This window comes from Brachyistius frenatus, unplaced genomic scaffold (genome assembly GCF_029030835.1).
Source record: "Brachyistius frenatus isolate BFR_SWC_R1_liver_20210118 unplaced genomic scaffold, ASM2903083v1 Contig_15, whole genome shotgun sequence".
In the NCBI taxonomy this organism is placed as follows: domain Eukaryota; kingdom Metazoa; phylum Chordata; class Actinopteri; family Embiotocidae; genus Brachyistius; species Brachyistius frenatus.
This window is the reverse complement of record NW_027210614.1, coordinates 259,687-281,479: the sequence shown is the minus strand read 5'-3', so window position 1 is coordinate 281,479 and position 21,793 is coordinate 259,687. Positions and strand designations below refer to the sequence as shown.

At 39.9% G+C, this 21,793-nt stretch overlaps 1 protein-coding gene across 2 annotated transcripts in view; it reads left to right on the top strand.

Moving 5' to 3' along the window:
* The window catches only part of sbf2 (SET binding factor 2), a 92,730-nt gene that overhangs the window by 33,617 nt on the left and 37,320 nt on the right, over positions 1-21,793 (top strand). For both annotated transcript variants that reach the window (XM_069693427.1, XM_069693426.1), the window contains exons 3-16: positions 607-744; positions 4,123-4,257; positions 4,700-4,810; positions 7,171-7,276; positions 10,901-11,033; positions 13,724-13,832; positions 14,176-14,289; positions 14,729-14,806; positions 15,188-15,301; positions 16,133-16,261; positions 16,396-16,494; positions 16,669-16,873; positions 17,093-17,202; positions 17,979-18,128. In XM_069693427.1, the coding sequence (XP_069549528.1) occupies positions 607-744; positions 4,123-4,257; positions 4,700-4,810; positions 7,171-7,276; positions 10,901-11,033; positions 13,724-13,832; positions 14,176-14,289; positions 14,729-14,806; positions 15,188-15,301; positions 16,133-16,261; positions 16,396-16,494; positions 16,669-16,873; positions 17,093-17,202; positions 17,979-18,128 (1,731 nt within the window). The remainder of the gene's footprint in view (positions 1-606; positions 745-4,122; positions 4,258-4,699; positions 4,811-7,170; positions 7,277-10,900; positions 11,034-13,723; positions 13,833-14,175; positions 14,290-14,728; positions 14,807-15,187; positions 15,302-16,132; positions 16,262-16,395; positions 16,495-16,668; positions 16,874-17,092; positions 17,203-17,978; positions 18,129-21,793) is intronic.

Genomic DNA, 21,793 nt, shown 5'->3' with positions numbered 1-21,793 from the left:
TAACTTGTATCCAAAATTCAGCAAGTTTGACTATGAATTTTAAACTGAAACCATCAGAATATGTGAAACCCACAAAGGTCAACCTTTTCACACGTTTTTATTTCTTAATTGGCAAAGAGTACAATTTGGTTATAACAGCAAGATAAATAAACATTGATTTCCAGTTTGACCTTTTTTTTTTAAGATACTGTCATTAACTATAATCAATTTTTGTGTTGCTTCATTCCTTAGTATTTTTCCATTGGTTTTTATTGAAGATGATTCTTCTAATAGTCAAAGAGTTCATGAGATGAGGGTTCCTTCATTGTTGAATTTCCTGGAAAAGAAATCGTGAATATGGCACTTCCCACTGTGTGCCATGTTCAGTGCATGTAATTGCAACCCTGGAACAGGACATCCTGTATGCCCTCTATGCAGGCATTGGGATTAGCTAGGATATATTACAGTAATTTGCTGATGCTCTGTGCATTTCATGTTTGAATGGTTTCCCACCTGAAAGTTTCAAGGGACTGTTAAGAAATTCCAGTCCTTGGTAAACAGGGAAATTGTTGTCTCTGAAATGTTTGAATGACTAAAAACATGCTGTTTTACTGAATATCTTTTCAGTTCTGCCAGCCTGGGGGTTGGAGGCTGTCCAGGGATCGGAAAGTACCCACCTTCTTCACCGTTGTGCTGACGGATATTGAATCAGACCGACACTACTGCTCCTGCCTCACGTTCTACGAGGCCGAGGTCAATCTGCAGGTAAGACTTTAGCACTGTCGTTCACACACTCGACCCTTTACTGTATTTGTGTAGGTGAGTTTTCCCCATCGAAAGGAACATCGAAATATCATGTAACATATACAGAGAATGAACAGAGCCGATGCAGCCATGATACAACAGTGCTGAGCCACTGTTTTCGCCTTTTTAATCTTGTTGTAAAATCTGTTATTGCAAATATTTTGCTTTTGCCTCCTTTAGAAATATGTGCTTCACATCACTCTGAATAGCAGGCATTTTGTCCTCCCTGTAGGGCTCTTCTAAGATCATCACCATGATAATCCTGAGTTTGTGGACTCTGGTTATGACCATGAGGTCACCGTCATCCTTGTGTGCGTCTCATGACTCTTAGAAACCCTCAGGGATATCTCAGTTGGGCAATGTGGTGGTATTCATTTTCTGTTTTCCATTTTAGGCTTATTTATTTGAATATTTTTACGGTCTTTGGCACTTTTTGTAACTTTTAGGAATGCTTGTCGCATGCATGTTGTCTTCCAGAATTTCAGGCGTTACAGAAAACAACAGCCTGCTTGGATCCAGCCTAATAAATTGTGGGCAGGCTGAGAGATTCTCTTATAAAGGAAGGAAAGGACCTGTGCTCCCCTCCAGCTTTTTACATTTGATTTATTCATGCAAACAAGATTGTGTTTGATTACAGATTAGTGGTCACAGCACAAATTTTCAAACCCCACCATAAATATTGATTACCACAGATTTGTTTGGATGGGATCAGTTTTACTTTTGAGAATGATCTTGTTAATCTCTCTCCTTGCCAAAAGCCCACAGAATACCAAGCTAATTGTTTCACTGTGTTGGCCTTTGTTGGAGCCCTTAAATGACTCCTGCCGCTCTGCCCACTGTGACTTCACATCATTTCACATGTGGAAGGCAGTCGTCACTCACTCTCCAGTTAGATGAGCAAAACATTTTCAAGTTAAGTTTGAAGTGCAGTTGTGTGCCGGAAAGGTGACAGGCTTTAAAATGGTGTACAAATCACTGTGGTGGAATGTCCAAGTTGTGCATCCTTCCCTAATTACATAACCATTTCAGCTTGTTGTGTGACTCAGACCATAATTACACAAACATTCCTGTTTGCATAACCAGGCAAATTATTCTGCCTTGGTTCAAAAGAATAAAAGGAGGAAGGATCTGGGCCTAATTGCCACATCAAAGAAAGAAAATAAGCTAAATTAGCCCAGTTTTTAGTTGTTAGTTATTATTGAGTGTCTTTGAAAGAGCCAATCAACAGTTTTAATTCTCATTGTTTGTCACTGGCTGGTGTTGTCTCATCGTATCAGCTAAGCTCAGTGAAGCTAATGAGTTGTTATTAAGAACAGATTTTGACTTTCACCCGCGTTTCATATTTAATATTTATGTTAGGTTTTACGGATAGAAGAAGCTGCTAGGATACTATCTAAAACAAAGTGTAATTGTTGAATGATCAGACTTCTACCGTACATGGAATACTAATTCTACTTGATTAATGTACGTTCATATGTTTCACTTCAATGTGTGTAAACATATGGACAATATGCTCCTGTAATCAAAGTTAACATTCACAGGATTATTTATCAGGTTGTGAAAGTTACACAGATTTTTTTTTTTGAATTTCTTTTACATTTTTAAAGGCCTATAAACTGTTCTGTCAGTCAGACCTGCGACACCAGGAACAGTAAGTTGTACTTAATAGTCAGTACAAACTGTTGGAATTTATGGTCTGTCATGTCAGTGATACACTACGAGATATACCTGACTATACATCCATTTTTTTTAAAGACTGTGTTCACTGGTTTTAAAAGTACGAAAATGTTGAAAAAGAAAAGCTTCCCAATATTAAATCTGTCCAGAGCATTCTGATTTGCATAAGTAATAAAAAATACATTAATACAGCTGTGTTGTTTTTTCTTTGTTTGTTTTGGGGTATTTTTTTCTTTTTTGCAGACTTTAGAGACTCGTGTCTCTATTTTGTGTCTTTAACATTTGACCGAGACACGTGGCTACTTAGTGTAGATTACCTACTGTCATTTTTTCCCCATTCACATCACCACCTTACCTTTTTTGTCAGGCTCAAATTAATCATAAGATCAGGCTATATTTGGCCTCATCCAGACATCATGCAAACAAACACACATTCCAGTATTCACTTTATAGCCCTGAAGATCTTCTTGAAACGTGAACGTGTTTTGATAATCTTTGCTCTCTAAACTGTCATCCTTATCTGCTCAGCTGGATTTCAGGGAGCGTCCAGACAGGCGGCACAGGAATGTATTTTGTTTAATAATTGAACCAAATCCTAAGAATAATGGAGAAATGTGACCTTCATCTGAATGGGATATTTTGACCCCACACTTCTTGGTCCTGAGATACTTCAGCACTTGTGGCATGTTTTCACTGCCTGGAGAAATATACCGGATTGCGATAAGGGCTTTAGAGAGGAATGAGTGCTGAGAGGCTGGTGTATCTCTGTTGTAATAGAGCTCATGGAGCCACAGTAGAGGCAATTAGAACCATATTTGAACCGTAAATTAAATATATCTTGATAAACATAATAGATACTAATATAGCCCAGATGTAAGCATCTTTGGTATCATCATTAATGTCTTTGATATTTTGCATCTGCTGTGTCAGTATGTGACTCTGGGAGGGAAGAAGTATTGACTTCCTAAACTCATTCTGGCTTTTCTCTAAGAAAATCCTCTCACATAATCTTTGTCTCTTTTGTAAGCATCTTTATTAATTTTATTGTTATTTATTGTGTTCATGGAATGTCTCCATTGGGATGAGCAACTGTACTGAATCATGACAGATTGGGAAAGGGGATAATTAATATTCTAAATTTTGATAAATATGTCTCCTCCTGTGTCTCCTCTTGGAAGATACAGGAGCATTTTTAAGATTTTTGGAGGCTGCATCTACGAGTTTCTGATGCAAGACTTTCATCCTGGCTATATTTTTTTTTTTTTTTTTTGGAGGAATTCAAGTCACTTACCATTATTTATACTCTGAAGCTTATTTTATTACACACCCTTCCAGGGAAAATGGAAAATGGAGGGTTATAATAAAAAAATATATATATAAACCTGTGTGCAATTGGTTTATCAAACTAAATTTCTGCACTTTTTAGCACTAAACACTCTTGATGTTGAAGCACAAGTTATTTCTGTCCTGGAAAACACTCAAATAACGCTTGGTGTATGATACATGGCTGATGTGTGCTGGATGGTGTGATAAGTTTGAAGCACACAATGTATTCACAAGCTAAACCAGGAGCTCAGTGCTGCTGACGTGTTCTGCAGTCTGTAGTCCATGGCACTGTGTTGAACTCTTTGCCCGAAATAGCTTCTTTTTTTAATGTTTCAGGGATCAAAGAATATTGAGGCTGATGGAGATGAAGATGAGGAGGCAGAGGAAGATGGCTTGATCCAGCCAGCTCAAGTGTTTGCACCAAAAAGTCTCATTCTTGTGTCCAGGCTGGATTATCCTGAAATATTCCGGGTAATAAGACACTATATGATTAAATCTTGATTAAAAAATATTTTTCTGTTTGTTCAGATGAAATTCTCTGAATTTTTGCCAAATGATGCTTTCATCTTGCTGTCCTGAAATGATGCTAATCTACTTTGTGCTATCTGCAAAACAGGTACACATAGAGTAGACATAGAAGCAAAACAACCTCTTATCTTTTCATTACACTTCCATTACGGTCAGTTTATGTAGACTCAGAGTCAGCATGCTATATGTGGTAATAGCTGCTCTGCTGCTATAAACTACTACCAAATGCTACCTAAATGTCACAGACTAATCGAACTAATCCTTTTTATCTTACCACCCAGACAGTGTAAATGCAGACAATGATTAACTATCCTGATGACTTCTACAGTACATACAGAATATCTAGACTCTGTCTGATGTTGTATTCTGCATGTTGTCCTTACAGGGTTGCTTGGGACTGATCTACACAGTGTACATCGATAGTCTGAATTTCCCTTTAGACGGTCTGGTGGCCAACCTCTTTACATTCCAGGTTCCTGTTGCTGGTGGATCCCAGGTAAGTCTGACCTGTGGCCCAGCATGCCCCCAAGTACCACAGTCTGCAAGACACCTCACAGTTCTGCTGCTGGCCTGTTCATCCTAGGGGGCCATAGCCGGTCCAGATCAGATCAGATCAGACCAGATCAGATCAGACCAGACCAGATCAGACCAGATCAGGCACTAGAAATGGTTCGTGTCAACCTTGCTCTACTGCTAGCCAGTGATTGTATGTGGAAAGGATGGCTGAGGCTCAAAGGTGCAGCTACTAAAAAGATTTATGTTTCCTGTGTAGCCAATCAGGAGCACCGTGTTCATGTTGTGCCAGAGATTGTTGTCCAGCCACAGCAATTAATTTTCTAATAGATCATTTTAATTTTCCCCATCATGTTACTTGGAGCAAAATACCTGTCTGAAATGGGGCAAGACGGCAAAGCTCTTAAACTGTGTTTATAGCAGTGTAACCACACACCTCCGTTACCTATGCTGCAGACAGTATTTGAGATGTGGTGTGATGAAGGTGCCAAGGAGAACACATGGTTTTGTTGGATATATTTATTAGTGGACTGTGGATGCTGGGAGCCATGTGCACGGCTGGGACACGGGGTTGTTCCTTTTGTTCTCCCTGGGAACAAACAAATAGACAAGTGCAGTGAGTGACTGATTGAACAGACCTGATTGTGATCATGTCTCATTAGTTATGTGACAGAACAACAGAGTATATAGAATGCCAAGCTAAAGATAAATGTTAATATAAATATTGCAACAACTCACCTCTGCCTGTTTCCTCTTCCCAGGGTGTTCAGACAAAATAGTTCCCCGGGGGCTCGAGCACCCATTTACAGTTCCGGGAAGTATCAACCACAGGAAGCGGGTTGGGGGGAAGTCAAGATATGTGTTGCTCTGCTTATTTAGATAAATTATGTATTGATAATTTCCTTTATTTATAGGACTGTAAATAGCGGTAAATTATTATGGATATCTTTGGGTTGGGGAAATAATGTACATTTATGCTACATATATTGTTGATTGATATATATATATATATATATATATATATATATATATATATATATATATATATATATATATATATATATATATATATATATATATATACACACACCTGTAGATGGGAGGTATGGGCTAATTAGAGGGAGCAGGTGTATATAAGGAGCTCAGTTTGTGTCTGGTGGGTACTGGTGGGAACTGGTGGGGACTGGTGGGGACTGGCAAACCTTTGGTGGACCTTTGGTGTGGTGTTAGAATGTAAAAATAAATGAAGCTTCATCTGAAACCCCTCCTGGACTCCTGATCTGCTCATTTGCCTCCATGGCCGCTCGGGCATGTTAACAAGCAGTTAGGAGGGATATATATTTATTTTATATATCCCATTACATGTCACTACATTAAGATGCCTCATTCTGTAAAAAAGCATTTTGTTTGCTGCAGTTTGGGGGCCAAGTGTCAGAGGTTGAGGCTGTAAATGCAATGAACTCTGGAGTAGATTACACACACCTTTTTTTTTTAAAAAACTAAAAAAAAAACCTTGAGCCAAAGTGTGTCCCAATCATTCTGGAAAATCACTGTTTTCATTTGTCTGCGAATACATTCTTATCAGTGAGGTGAAGATCAGATTTTATGTGGTGGTTAATGTGCTGGAAACTGGAAGAATTTGGCCCGTTATCTATTCCCAGCAAGACGCCACTTAAAACCTAAAGTCCTCAAGTGTGCCTTAAGGCAGACCCAAGCAGACTTGTATGTCAAAACACCACCAGGTTAAACAAACCGGTATGTTAAGAATTGTATGACTGGAGACTGTATATTTTTTTCACTTGATTGAAGTACATTAAGAACAATATTATTTTCGACATGTTAAAGAGCTCTTTTAATCACTTTTCCCTTGCCAGCACCCTATAATATGAACAACAATCGCTTTGTGAGACTCAAATATTCAAAGCACAACTGCTGGATCACCAATTTGACTTGACTAATCAAAGTCAAAGCATATTTCAGCAGTAAACACACACTACGGAAATATGTTTAAAAAAATATATTTTTTCTGATCTTTTTAAAGGATTATGTGATATTGCTGCGGCTGTTCGTTGTATAAATTATATTTTGGTGCACATATAATTGAGGGGTTTTTTCGGCCGATGACAAGCGCACGTATTCAGATGGTTAATTCGGTCCTGCAGCTGCAGTATCTGTGTAGCCCTGAAGAGCATGTGTCTTCTTTATTTGATGCAGCCACAGTGCACTCAGCTATAAATCTGAATAAATGACTGTCAGTTGAAGTACCGCTTAACCCTGTAGACATGACGGTCGTAGAAATTTTCCATGACTGTTTTTTCTGACCTTTACTGCTTTTCTTTACAGAAACTGTTTAGCCTGGGAGCAGGAGACCGGCAGCTCATCCAGACACCTCTGAACGACACATTGCCTGTCACTTGCAAGAGTGTGGCTCTGCTCTTCCAGCAGCTGGGTAGGTCCCTGCACTTTGATAACTACTAACCAGTAATCATTAGTCAGAACATGATTAGTTTATGACTGTATTACTGTATCTCCACTTCTTTATATGACAAGCCTAATGACTAAATGTCTTGTCTTTTTTTTTTTTTTTGCTAACACAAATCCTGTTGTAGAATTTATTCAGACAACTATAGCTTACTGCCGCAGGTTGTCACATAGTTGCCCATTTAAGTTTAAGAGTGTTTCAAATTCTAATAATCTGACAGCAGACAGTCAAAGAACAATTGTCTGAAAGTATTACTTGCAACATTGTCTTAGTAGATTTAATAAAGCACCTCAATGTGTGTGACGTAATTTACCATTATTCTTATCAGGTTTTTTGAGGCTCTACTTTGTTAATCACATGGTGGTAAACGGCAGTGCTGTACAACTTTTACAGTCAGGAGACTTTTGCAATGAGCCATTCAGAGTTTAGATTAATTCTACATTAAATGTGTCTGAGGCAAGATTATGTGGTTTTTACTGTGTCCCATCAGTGTTTCTGTAATTTTGTTTGGGCTAGAATGAGCACGTGATGGAGCTTTGCTGCAGTTTGTTGGTTTCACATTGCCGTGTTCGCACAATATCTTCATGGCTCGGACTTAAACGATTTGCACAGGCAATACATTCGTTGTTAAAGATAAAACGTGCCTGATTTACCATGACTCATGCAGTACATGGAGTATTTCAGCCATGTGTGGAGATTCCTATCACTTTCCTCAGCCCTTAAAAATGACACTTTGGCATAAGTCATTAGCAGAGCTATTGTACATTATATTTTAAGATTTTGAGGTCATTTTTTGAAGAACTAGGCTCAATTCACTTTTTGCAGCATACATCTGTGAGCTGAGAGTGAAATTAAATATAATTCACCTGAAATTTTGTTTGTAATGGAAAGTTGGCCCTGATTTAGCCTCATTTGATTAGAAGAATGTGCTTCTAATCAGAGTGGCCTCATACTTCCTAAGTGTATTAACACCATCCTCTTTTTGTTTGGACAGAGTGGAAAACACGCACATGGGGGGTACTTACACGATACATGTGATCGGGGTCATGTGGAAGTTGTGCATTTGGGGCCAATCTGGATACGCAAAGCAAAACAATGTTGAAGTAATATCCAACCACGGCATGTCAGTGTTCATAATCCTGCTTCTATTAATCAACACTACATTATACTGGGCTGTTTGTTCGTGGAGCAGCGATGTGGCTACAATACATGTGTGTTTGAAACGTGCTCAGTATGCGTTATTGTTTATCTTGTCTAGTTCATGTTAAAGTCATGTCAAAAGTGTAAAATGTTGTAGTGGAGACCTTCAGGCTGTTAAAGGGCGTCACTGACAGGTGTAATGAAACTGAAACTGTGTTTCCACGCTGTAAAAATAAATTTCTGTGACACTGCAGAGACAAGCATGCTGTTTCCCACTGGTTTCAGGCTAAGCTATGCCAAATGTCTCATGACTCTAAGCCTCATACTTAGTGTACAGACATGGTATTGGTATCATTCCTCTCATTCAACTCTTGGCAAAAAAGTAAGTAATCATATTTCCCAAACTGTTGAATTATCCCTTTAACTGCAATTGTATTCTTCCATCTAGTTATGTTGAATACATATTGCAGAGGCTTAATGTAGGACCATAGACATTGAAGGGCTCAGTTTAACGTCATACAAGTTCAAAAGAAAACAAGTTCAAAACAAGTTGTTTTTGATTGTGGAGCAGCATAAATGTGTAGCATAGAGAAGGAAAGTGACTCACATAGACGTTTGCCGTTTTAATCATTATTTTGTCCTTAAAAAGGTATTTGTCGAGAGGCTTGCAGGAAGGTAAATGTCATAAGTCAGCCGAGAACAAGGGTTTAGTTTACTCTTACTAGGTCATCCATATAAGGATCCATTTAAGGATTGGCTGGTAGCCGCACAGACAGGCAGGTCGGCACATCATTCTGTGTGCACAGGTCACCGAGTCACCAGAGAGGAATGTGTGTTAAACATGTCACACTGCACAGGAAGTACATCCCCCCGGGAACGAGATAAAACCGGCCATCAACAGCCTTGTTGTTTGTTGCCTGTTGCCTTTGTCTCTTGTGTTGTCCGGGGTTGTTGCTGTCACTTCTTATTTAGGGCTCGGAAATGTGTAGATGTTTCCATTAGATAAGTTAACACCTAAACCTGAGGTGTGATGATGAAACCAGAGCTAGTTTGGTCTCTTAATAGATAAAAAAAAAAAAAAAAATGCCACCAAAAATACATAATTTAGACCCTTCGTGTCTAGTCATGCCTATTCACTTTCAAAAGTCAGATTTTGTTGAGGCTCATGGTTCCTGTTTATGACTGAAGTTCTCCACTCAGGCAGCCAAACATCCAGACCCAGCGCCCCCAGTGGTGCGGATATGTCTGCCAGTGTTCCTCTCTCCTTATCACTCCAGTGTGTGATAAATTGGTCTGACAGTTGCTTGATAGGAAACAATAACAGGAACTGTAAACTTAGAATTCTTCCTGATTGTCACATTGGTATTTGAAATATTATTTATACTGCGCGAGAATGTGTAATTTCCTTTGTTTTTCAGAGATGAGTTTTCCCATAGGTTTATATTCAGTGATTAACATAAACTGCCCCACTTGGTTGTGTAAATGTATTATTTTGGTCATCATGAACCAGCAGGTTACATGGCTTAAAGTAGCAGTGGGCAGCGTGCAGATGTGCAGTGATTCCTACTCTTGTTTCTGCAGCTGCTGTGATCGATGTTTTTTTTAATTTTAGATTAAACTTTGTGCAGCTACAATTAAGAGCTACGCCACCTGTAGCAGAAATCTGAACAATACTGCAAGAGCAAAAGTAATTTGGCAACAATTGAATTAAATGCAAAAACTTTTTTTATTATTATTCTTAATATCACTCATACTGCTCTAGTCCAATTTTAGCTCCATATTCATGTCTACATGTATTTGCCCTGTCCCCTGTGAATCAGAAAGGCAGTGCAATGCCCACACGCCGAACACAAAGACACACTGTGGTGGCTTCATTTACACAGGAAGTTGATTCAATAAAGCGCTATGGCTTCAGTCAGCTGGGCAGACAAAGTCATGCTCTCTTCTGAAGTAAAGTGAGAGGTCCCATCATAGTTTTAGTCTTCTTCCTCACCAAAGACCTGGCACAACTCAGTGGTTTGGTTGCAACACAGGCGGTAGTCTCTAACAATGCACTTCAGTTTGAGAACAAATATCAGATTGGCGGTAACACATTGTGGAGTCATGCAATACCATCTCCAGCACTGACAAACCAAATTTCAAGAGACTAAACACCCAAACACTTCCACCCAGTCCATACGTAGCTACAACCGTCTATATTACCATTGTCTTGTTTGGCTTGCAAGGAAAAGACGAGTTTGACAGAGTCCTCTATGTTTAGAATTGCAGTAATCAGTCTTGAAGCAGTTTTGGATTTTCACAGAATGGATGTTGTTTGTTATATTCTGTGTTTACGTTTGCAATCCTTCACAAATAGCCGTGAATGTTTGATGAACGATCTGGAACAATGTGGTCGTCCTATTCCAACAAATACCTCATCAGTTTTATCCTCTGTTGTTTGTCTCGTTTCAGGAATCCAAAATGTTCTGAGTCTGTTTTGTGCGGTTCTGACAGAACACAAGGTTTTGTTCCACTCCACCAGCTACCAGAGGCTCGAAGAGGCGTGTCGCGCCCTGGAAGCCCTCATGTTTCCTCTTAAATACAGGTGAGTGAGCGTTTGACCCCACAGATAGGACAGATTCTTATGTGACTTTGCAATAACACTTAACTGATGTTCTGACTTCCATGGTTTGTGATCTGACTGACAATTAACTTTGTTCACTTTATTCATTTCTAGAAATGGCTATAATTATTGCATAAATTCACTCTTTAAAATCACATTTAATCTTGTATATGTAATAACCTCAGAGGATTTTTTTTTTTTTTGCTCATTGCTTCTCAGGATTCACTTCTCTTAGAAATGCCTTTCACTGGTATAGTACTTAACTTCCTTCCCTTTTTTTAAAAAAAAATTTTTTAACAACGGATGTATGCATTACTATCTTTTTGTGAAACCAATTTTACAATAGAGTTTAGAAGAAGTATTTTTTTCTTTTGCCAACACTTCATTTTTACAAATCATTTCAAACCACAGCATGACTACATTAATCTTTAAAACAGTTCCCTGTTCTTTTTTTTATCAAGAGTCAAACATAAAATGAGGGACTAAAAAATCCAGACTAACCCACTAGAAATACAATGAGATAAAAGGCCTTTTTCTCAGAAGACACTTTGATGTCATTGTTGGAACATTATTAACACTTGTGCTTTTTAAATGTGTCATGTGTTTATTATTTATACCTGGGATACGTGCTTTTCAGTGGTAACAGCTGACTGGTATAGTCCTAGTCCTGTGTTGCAGGTATGATTTAGAATACTGTATGTATGAAATACAGTGGGTACAGAAAGTATTCAGACCCCTTTAAATTTTTCACTCTTTGTTTCATTGCAGCCATTTGCTAAAATCAAAAAAGTTCATTTTATTTCTCATTAATGTACACTCAGCACCCCATGTTGACAGAAAAAAACAGAAATGTAGAAATTTGTGCAAATTTATTAAAAAAGAAAACCTGAAATATCACATGGTCATAAGTATTCAGACCCTTTGCTGTGACACTCATATTTAACTCACATGCTGTCCATTTCTTCTGATCCTCCTTGAGATGGTTCTACTCCTTCATTGGAGTCCAGCTGTGTTTAATTAAACTGATTGGACTTGATTAGGAAAGGCACACACCTGTCTATATAAGACCTTACAGCTCACAGTGCATGTCAGAGCAAATGAGAATCATGAGGTCGAAGGAACTGTCCAAGGAGCTCAGAGACAGAATTGTGGCAAGGCACAGATCTGGCCAAGGTTACAAAATAATTTCTGCAGCACTCAAGGTTCCTAAGAGCACAGTGGCCTCCATAATCCTTAAATGGAAGAAGTTTGGGACGACCAGAACTCTTCCTAGACCCGGCCGTCCAGCCAAACTGAGCAATCGTGGGAGAAGAGCCTTGGTGAGAGAGGTAAAGAAGAACCCAAAGATCACTGTGGCTGAGCTCCAGAGATGCAGTAGGGAGATGGGAGAAAGTTCCACAAAGTCAACTATCACTGCAGCCCTCCACCAGTCGGGGCTTTATGGCAGAGTGGCCCGACGGAAGCCTCTCCTCAGTGCAAGACATATGAAAGCCCGCATAGAGTTTGCCAAAAAACACATGAAGGACTCACAGGCTATGAGAAATAAGATTCTCTGGTCTGATGAGACCAAGATTGAACTTTTTGGCGTTAATTCTAAGCGGTATGTGTGGAGAAAACCAGGCACTGCTCATCACCTGCCCAATACAATCCCAACAGTGAAACACGGTGGTGGCAGCATCATGCTATGGGGGTGTTTTTCAGCTGCAGGGACAGGACGACTGGTTGCAATTGAAGGAAAGATGAATGCGGCCAAGTACAGAGATATCCTGGAAGAAAACCTCTTCCAGAGTGCTCTGGACCTCAGACTGGGCCGAAGGTTCACCTTCCAACAAGACAATGACCCTAAGCACACAGCTAAAATAACAAAGGAGTGGCTTCGGAACAACTCTGTGACCATTCTTGACTGGTCCAGCCAGAGCCCTGACCTAAACCCAATTGAGCATCTCTGGAGAGACCTGAAAATGGCTGTCCACCAACGTTCACCATCCAACCTGACGGAACTGGAGAGGATCTGCAAGGAAGAATGGCAGAGGATCCCCAAATCCAGGTGTGAAAAGCTTGTTGCATCATTCCCAAGAAGACTCATGGCTGTACTAGCTCAAAAGAGTGCTTCTACTCAATACTGAGCAAAGGGTCTGAATACTTATGACCATATGATATTTCAGTTTTTCTTTTTTAATAAATTTGCACAAATTTCTACATTTCTGTTTTTTTCTGTCAAGATGGGGTGCTGAGTGTACATTAATGAGAAATAAAATGAACTTTTTTGATTTTAGCAAATGGCTGCAATGAAACAAAGAGTGAAAAATTTAAAGGGGTCTGAATACTTTCCGTACCCACTGTACGTGATGTCCATTACAAAATAATGCAATGTTCCCTGGAGTTTTGTCCATTTCACACAATTTCTGGTAAAAGATGATGAGAAAAGTAAAATTTCCAAAGCGTGTAATGATTTAATTGCTAAATTTAAGAATGTTATCTGAGCTTCACTGGTTTCTTATCTCTCAATATAAATTTCCTCATGCGAGTTTCAATTTCATAAGAACATGCCTGAAAGGAAGTATATTTTAAGCCCTTAGCTGCCCACGCATTTCATAATTCTTACTCATCTGCCTTTTACCAAGTTTGTACATTTTTGTGTATCAATTTTTAATGTCCTCACATGTTTTCAGTTATCCGTACATCCCTATTCTACCTTCACGGCTGCTTGAGGTATTGAGTTCACCCACTCCCTTCATCATCGGAGTACACTCGATGTTTCAGACTGAAATCCAGGATTTGGTGAGTGCAGATGCGTCACAGGCATCCAGCAATCTTTATTAGCAATCTTTATTACTTGCATGCAGAAGTTGAAGATCATAAACAGTTGAGTTTTTTCTGACACGTGTGAATTATTAACAAATATTAGCCTTTTAGAGTTTATTTTTATATCCTTTAAGTATTCATGACATATTTTTACAGACCAGGAACATTTGAATTTCACAGGCCTTTAGCTTTCTGGAAGTTTTTACATGTTTATTATTGAAACTGTTTTCAGTTAAATCTCATCAGACATACGGTAGTTGTGCCTCAGTGCTCCCTCCACTTGCAATCCAACCACCTGACCTGTCTGTGTTTTGATCAGTTGGATGTTATTATTGCTGACCTGGATGGAGGAACAATAAAGATTCCTGAGTGCATCCACTTGTCCCTGCTCCCTGAACCTCTGTTGCACCAAACACAGACTACCCTGTCCCTGGTGAGCACAAACACACACTCACATGTGCACACACACACACATACAGGTGTAACAACATTATTTATATTATGACAATATGACTGAAGACCACGCAAATATAAATACATTCAGGAAATCATTTGACTTTGAACACCAAAAACACATATTCCAGTGTGTCCTTGTTTATCATTAATGCAGACAATCACATTAATACACACCTAAGTTATTACTAAAGTATTTTTTGGATTCTTATACTCACACTTTTTCAGTTACTGCTGATATAATTGATGCACTTTATTTTCTTTATAAAGTCACTTGGTATGGTTTACTGTCTTATCTGGTCTCTCATTGTGCACAAGCATTGTTCACTCATGTTGATCTTTGAATTATTGTAAGTTGCTTTACATAAAAGCACAGTTTAAATGAAGACAAATGAATTTGGAGATGAATTCATTTTCAGGTTCTGCACCCTGACTTGGAGATAGCAGACAATGCGTTCCCTCCGCCGCGCACTGCCCCCTCCAACCTCAAACTGTTGGTAAGTCAGCGTCATTATCGCATTGCCTCCCTTCACTCATGATTCTTAGGGTGTCTCATTGTAAGGAGTGATGTCCTCCTCATCCCACATGAGGAGGACAGGCTGTCTTCATCACAACAAGGTTGTTATCGCATAAAGGTTAACGTTGGCCACCAACTGATGGTAACCCATCACCCTAAAGACAAATAACATGTCTGTTGCATAATTAACTTATCAGACTGCATTTGTGGCATAGCTGTTTGATGAGTAATGAGTTTGTGTGTGTGTGTGTGTGTGTGTGTGTGTGTGTGTGTGTGTGTGTGTGTGTGTGTGTGTGTGTGTGTGTGTGTGTGTGTGTGTGTGTGTGTGTGTGTGTCGTTCGTTCGTTCGTTCGTATTCCAGGACAAGGAGGTGCGGGCCGTCTTTCTCAGGCTGTTTGCACAACTCTTCCAGGGCTACAGGTCTTGTCTGCAGCTCATCCGCATCCATTCTGAACCTGTTATTCACTTTCACAAGGTACGAAAACGATATTATGGAATTCCTACTGTTAAAATGAAGTTTCATTTTACAATATGTGACCTTCGATTAACTTCCTTAAGCAATTGCTCCTCAGCAAACCCTATTGTTCTTTTAATCTGCCAAGAATGTTTTAGTCAGCAGTGTGGGTGGAATTACACATAAAGATCTGATGGATAAAGTTGTCAGAGGTGCATAACGTGTGTGTTTGTGTGTGCATGTGCGAGTAAGCATGTTGTTTTAAATGTGTCACAGAGGCTTCATCACTCTTTCGTGATGCTTTCCCTCTGTTTATTTGCAAGCTTCGGACACAGCCTCGTAACCTTGGGCAAAGCCCGGCAATGAGCCATATGAAACGTATTAGGTTTACATTTTTGTTTTGTGCCGGAGACTTAGTTTGTTCGTGTCTGTGGTGTTTCCGTGGTAACCCATCAGCACATCACCCTCAAAGTACCCCACATGGATCACATTATACACAAAAGCTCAGCTTATTTGCCTGGAATTCCTGAGTGGGGAAGGCTTGAGTGAACTGTGTTTTATCTCCTCTACCCACACGCACAAATAATTATGTGTAAAGTAAATTAAATTCATTTGCATGTACTCATTTATAACTAGATTAATATGCTTTTGTGTCCATGATGATGAACTCACCCATGTTTTCAACAATAAAAGGCCCTTTGCAGAGATATTTTTGAAGATTTTGTGATCGTGTTCTAAAAATGGTTGTGATCACGATGCATGTTTTTTAGTCTGTAGCAATTCCATATGAACAAGATTACATTGCTCCCATCTGTGTGGGATTGTAACAGCTCTAATTCTGACATTATCCAGACTGCCTTCCTGGGCCAGCGAGGCCTCATTGAGAATGATTTCCTGACCAAGGTTTTGGATGGCATGGCCTTTGCAGGCTTTGTTTCAGAGAGAGGTCCATCTTACCGAGCCTGCGATCTCTTTGATGAGGTACTGCACCACGATGCCCCACTTAAATCCTTCACTATTTAGTTATGAATAGAGAAGTTCATACCCCTCCTCTCTCATAGTGTACATTAATATTTTGTTGCGTTTTATTTGTTTGTTGGTTGTGTGCTTTGTAGCTGGTGGCCTTAGACTTTGACAGCTTTAAGGAAGAGGACATCAGCCCTGCCAAGCTGCAGAAGCATATCAGGGAGCTCTCTGAGCAGCTGTACAAAAACGTAAGGCTTCATGAAAGTAACTACAGCTACGTCTCCTCTGGTGTATTGGTCTTTTGCCGTATAATACAGATGTCCTTATTTTAGCAGGCTCTACATGTGTGTTGCTGTTTGTCCACCATATAGACAGCCGTGTATCCTATTAATACATGTGGTTTCCTGTCGGGTGTGCTATAGGAGAACCCAAACCCCCACATGGCATTCCAGAAAGTGCCTCGGCCGTCCGAGGGATCCCACCTGCGCGTACATCAGGTACCCTTCCCCTTGCTGGATGACCAAAAGGTGGAGAAGATGCTGCAGGAGGGTGTAGCAAAATACAGCAGCATACCTCCTTCTACACGACCTGAGAAGAAGTGTGTTGTTCCTGCTGGACCACCTGTTGGTATGAACCACTTAAAATAGCTGTAATGTGCAATACATACTTCCATAATGCCGTGACCATTCATTAAGAGTGCGTACATACCTGCAGTGGTTTGTTTATGTTAAATCTTTCCCATAGTGATGGATTTAACATACCTCATACCTGCGAAATAAGTCATTGTGGCATCTGCCATTTTAACCTGCAGGGATGTCTCTGCTCTTCTGTCTTTCTTGATTCCAGTGTCCATTATGGGTAAGACTGGCTCTGTGTTTAACAGCGCTCGCAGGCTGGAGGTTGTGCGGAGTTGTATTTCCTTCATCTTTGACAACAAGACTCTGGAGACTGAAAAGGTGATGCACACTGTCTTTCATCAGAGCAGCTAATCAACCTTTAAACAAGCTCATTAACCGAAAGGCCTCCTTTTGGGTTACATTACTCCAGCAGGGTGTTGCAGAGCAGCAGATCTCTCCTCAATCTCATCGTCCTAATACCTCCCAGCTGGCATACAGTCAGAAATATATCGGGCATTAATCAAACACTCTCTGGATTCGGGTTCCAAGCTGACTTGCTAAGCAATAATATAGTAATTATTACAATAATTTTTGTTCGAACACGGTTCCTCTTCCTGTCTCTTGAGTTTGCCTCTACAAGCATCTCCACTCTTTACTCAGGTTTTTCTTTGCTGTTGTCTTACCCATATGAGGCCCAAGGTGGACAATCTGTCCAATATGTGTCCAGTCTGTTCGAAATGGGATCGTTGCCAGTTACTTGATGTATCCCTCTGGCTTTATATAGGGGGTATGTAATCCAGGCTTGCATCTCTGTGCATAATGTCAGAATGCATAACAGGCATCCTCTGAAGCCCAATGAGCCTGTAAATCCTTGACTGCCAAATGGTCAGCTGAACACCATTAGCCACACATCAGATGAAGAAGCTGGACGTTCTGGTACAGTTGGTACAGAGGGTTACAAAAAGTAATGTTAGGAACAATGAAAATGTTTACTTTTCAGCAATACACAATATACATTTGTTGAACCATCTCAAATTGCAATTGCTTTGTTAACCAGCCTCTCTTGTCAGGTCAGTTACTTTATTCATCCTCTTTGTTCACTTTTCTCTTTACAGACGCTGCCGGCTGCCCTGCGCGCTCTGAAAGGTAAGGCAGCCCGCCAGTGTCTGACTGAGGAACTGAGTCTTCATGTCCTGCAGAACCGCTCCATAATGGACCACCAGCAGTTTGACTACATCATTCGTATGATGAACTGTGCCCTTCAGGTTAGTGACGTGCAACACAATCCACAGACCACTGCATCTGTACTTTCAACTGATTCCAAACACATAGTTATACCACACGTTTTACAATCAGTTAACACATTTTTTTGTTGATTGAAAATTGGTTAACAATAACTTATCAACAAGTTAATCAACTTCTTGTTTAAATCATTTATCAAGTGAATCATTGATTTGTTGCAGCTAAGAATGTAAACATCCGCTAAGGCCAATAGTCCATTCTTCTATGATATGCAATAACTGTGGTGATGTTACAGTTGTACCGGCTCTGGTTCACCCTTGTGAAAGCACGGTTCCTGAGTGCTCCGTAAAGACTGCTTACTGTATTAAATTTAAGCAAGTACATTTGTATGCCAGAAGATTACTGGTACTCGTGAATGAGGACTATGACATGAAATCATCGTATTTCTAGAATGGCCTACGTTTTGTCAGTCTTGAACTTGACTGCCACCTACTGGATTTTAAGATGTATTAAGATGTAGGACAAATGTTCTATTTCACAAATGTTTGTGAAAGTGAAAAATAATTCACGGATGTGCCTCGTGATTCAGATCTGTAACAAAATGTAATGGGTTCTTCCTTGGTCCAGGCTACATCCATCTACCAGGTTTCATGAAAATCAGGCTGGTAATTTTTCCATAACAAAACATTTCCTCCTTCGCAGAGGTAATAATAATTATTTTTTACTAAAACAAGTTTATCTAAAAATGACAGTGACACATATCTGGTTGAATATGTAAATATTTCAAGTTTCTTCATTTACAACAATCTAGCAGCACGTCGTAATACGAAGTTCCAACGATGGCCCTCGCTTAGCAGATAGTATGTTTGTCTGTTCCTGCATGTCCCTCATGTTCCAGCTACTTGTCAAAGTGAGTAAGTGATGTGTTTTTGTTCAGCTCATAAAGAGTCGGTGAAGCTTTACTCAACCAGAGCAGCCGGGTCTTTATTGGTAGTTCCTCATGTTTTACTGCCTTCAATAAGCCCATTCCAGGGATTTTAATAATTTTAAACAGTCTGTACAGAGTGCAGCTTTTATGGAGCGACTTTAGATTCCAGTCATTCTTTTTTTCCCCCAAATGATAGAAAGCCAATTAATCCCACCATCTGCCTGCTGCAGGGACATGCAAGGTCATTTGACGTGTCATTTAATCCACAATTATTCATTGGTACAAAAATTAGGTGCAGTATTGGTGACTTGGGCCAATATTGTGTCTTTTTGTCAAAGATAATGTAAAGCAAATGTGGTCTTTCCAAGCAGAGTGACGTAGAAAGAAAGATGTTCAATCATCCCTTTTGTGCTGTGCACTGTCTGACTGTCATTTCCAGGAGCAGCGATGAACACTCAGTTGTTTTCACAGTAGTTTATCACTGGTTTGTAGTTGTTGAAGAGCCAAAAAGTGGCTAGTTGATACTGCAGCCTCTTCAGTCAATACTTAGACTGTGTTTTAAGTCTAAATTGGTGACATACTGTTTCCATTTCCCGTTAATGCACTGTTATCTGATAGCATCTTTTTGTGTTGAAATGAGATTGTGATGTTTTAGATGTTGCTGTAACATATGAGTTATAGGATTATTAAACAATGTCACAAATCTGAATATATATTGACAATACAGATGTAATCTTTATTTTATCTGCTGTTTCCAACATAAGGTGGTGAACACACCTAGAACGTAACGCTGACATTTTGTATTCGTCGGTCTCCTTTTCAAGTAGACTTAAATCTCTGTTATCACCATATAGTTAAAAGTAAAAGTGTCCAAGCGAGTTTTAAAGACTAATTTGCCTCCCCTGATTTCCTCAGGCATGCTTCTGAAGAACCAATGAATCAAAGCCACACGTGTGGAAAAAAGTAATAATTAACACATGGAGAAGAGATTTGATGTGGTTTGCACTTTTGTCAACCCGGGATAAAATACGGCCTAGTCAGCCTTTCTCTGATGGCTTCTTGTTTTTTTGTTTTTTTTAATTTTATTGTGTATTGTTTGTCATTTAGTCTTGATGGCAGGCAGAAGTTCCTGGCTTCATTTCTTGGTCTCAGCTCAGTTGGGAAGGATATGTCTCAGATGATCTGTGAAAGGAGTATAAATAGTAAATTGCAGGGCCAGTAATTACTTTCATATACTGCACTCTGCCCTTTCTCTCAACGCCCAGCCAGAACCCCAAAATGATATTATAGAGTGCACTACGGCCAGCCGTGTGTGCGCATGTGTGTGTGTGCGAGTACATGCGTGCGTAAAAGATCCTTTCGGGCTTAACAAACCCAAAGTGACCTATTCTTTAAAAAATGTTGCTCTTGCTCTTGGTTTAATGACAACATAATGCCTTGTTAGAATTTCTGGCACATGCATTGATGTGACACATTGATTTGCAATGACATCACCATTAATAGGCCAATTTCAACATTTACTGTTTAAGCGTCAACTTCAGGCTGAGGGACAGTTGTGTTATCTGGTAACAATCAGTGTTTTTCTGTGAAAGGTTTGCAGGGAAAAACAGCCGCAGGAAGTGCTATGTAATACATACAATGTACAATAGGTTAAAGGTTAGGACATTAAAATCAGGTGGAACTATACCTTGTCAGTACTAGTTTTTCTTTTGTACATCTTCTTTTGTAATTCACAAAACAGTGTTGATACATTAACTGGAATGGGTTGAAATGGCTGGAAAATATTTAAAGTGATGCATTTTTCCTGTTTAAACATCTGTTGTAATCCTTATCTGTGCCGTTTCCTGCCATGAATGTCACACAGTAACGACACTCATTAAGGTATTTGAGTTAATTGCACATTTGTTTGTTTGTGAATGTGTGTATGCACTGGTCAGTGCTCCAGCTTTTAGAAGTAAACGTTGCGCAAGCCATGTGGGGGAATGAGCCCTGCTGTGGATGTATCCTGGCATCCCAAACATTTCCTGTCAGATAGGATTATGAGCCCCCTGTGCTCCGCTCTCTCATGGCCAAGGGCCTCATGATGGTGCTCAAAAACACAGTCTGAATGGCAGTTTACTGTGAGAGGGGATTAAGACTGGAGGTCCATGGGAAGTGGTCACAACGGCATGGAGTCCATGAGTTCTGCATGATCCCGAGCCCCACCGTCTGATGTGCAACACTGTGCAAGAGCACACGTTACACACAGATGGTGTTGGAAAGGATGAGGCGCTTTATCTGACTGTCCTGTATGAACTGCCGACAGCTGAAGTCCAAGTTGATGAACTGGAGCGCCTACCAACTGAGTCTGTAACCATCGTCCGTCCGTCCGTCCCCCCCCCCTCCTCCTCGACCCCCTGGGGCATGAATGCTGCCTGCTGCATTTTAATCACTTTGAACTTTTCCTTTAATAGTGTATGGAAGACTTTATTACATTTTTACATTATTCAGATCATAAATTATTCTCTTTGCTGTGAGAACATGGCCCCTGTCTGCCTTAGTGGCCTTGATTGACTGCCTTGCGTAACATGGTCACTGGGAATCTGTGCTGGGTATCATTCCCATGTTCAGATAGCTGTTTCTTGGAGGATGTCCACCAGTATGGACAGGTAAACATCTCCGTTAATCAGATTTCATGCTTTCACGATGAAACCTCTGTTTGTTACTCATCTGGGTAACATAGAGGTCAACTATGTGGCTTATTCTTCTTCCTATTAGTAA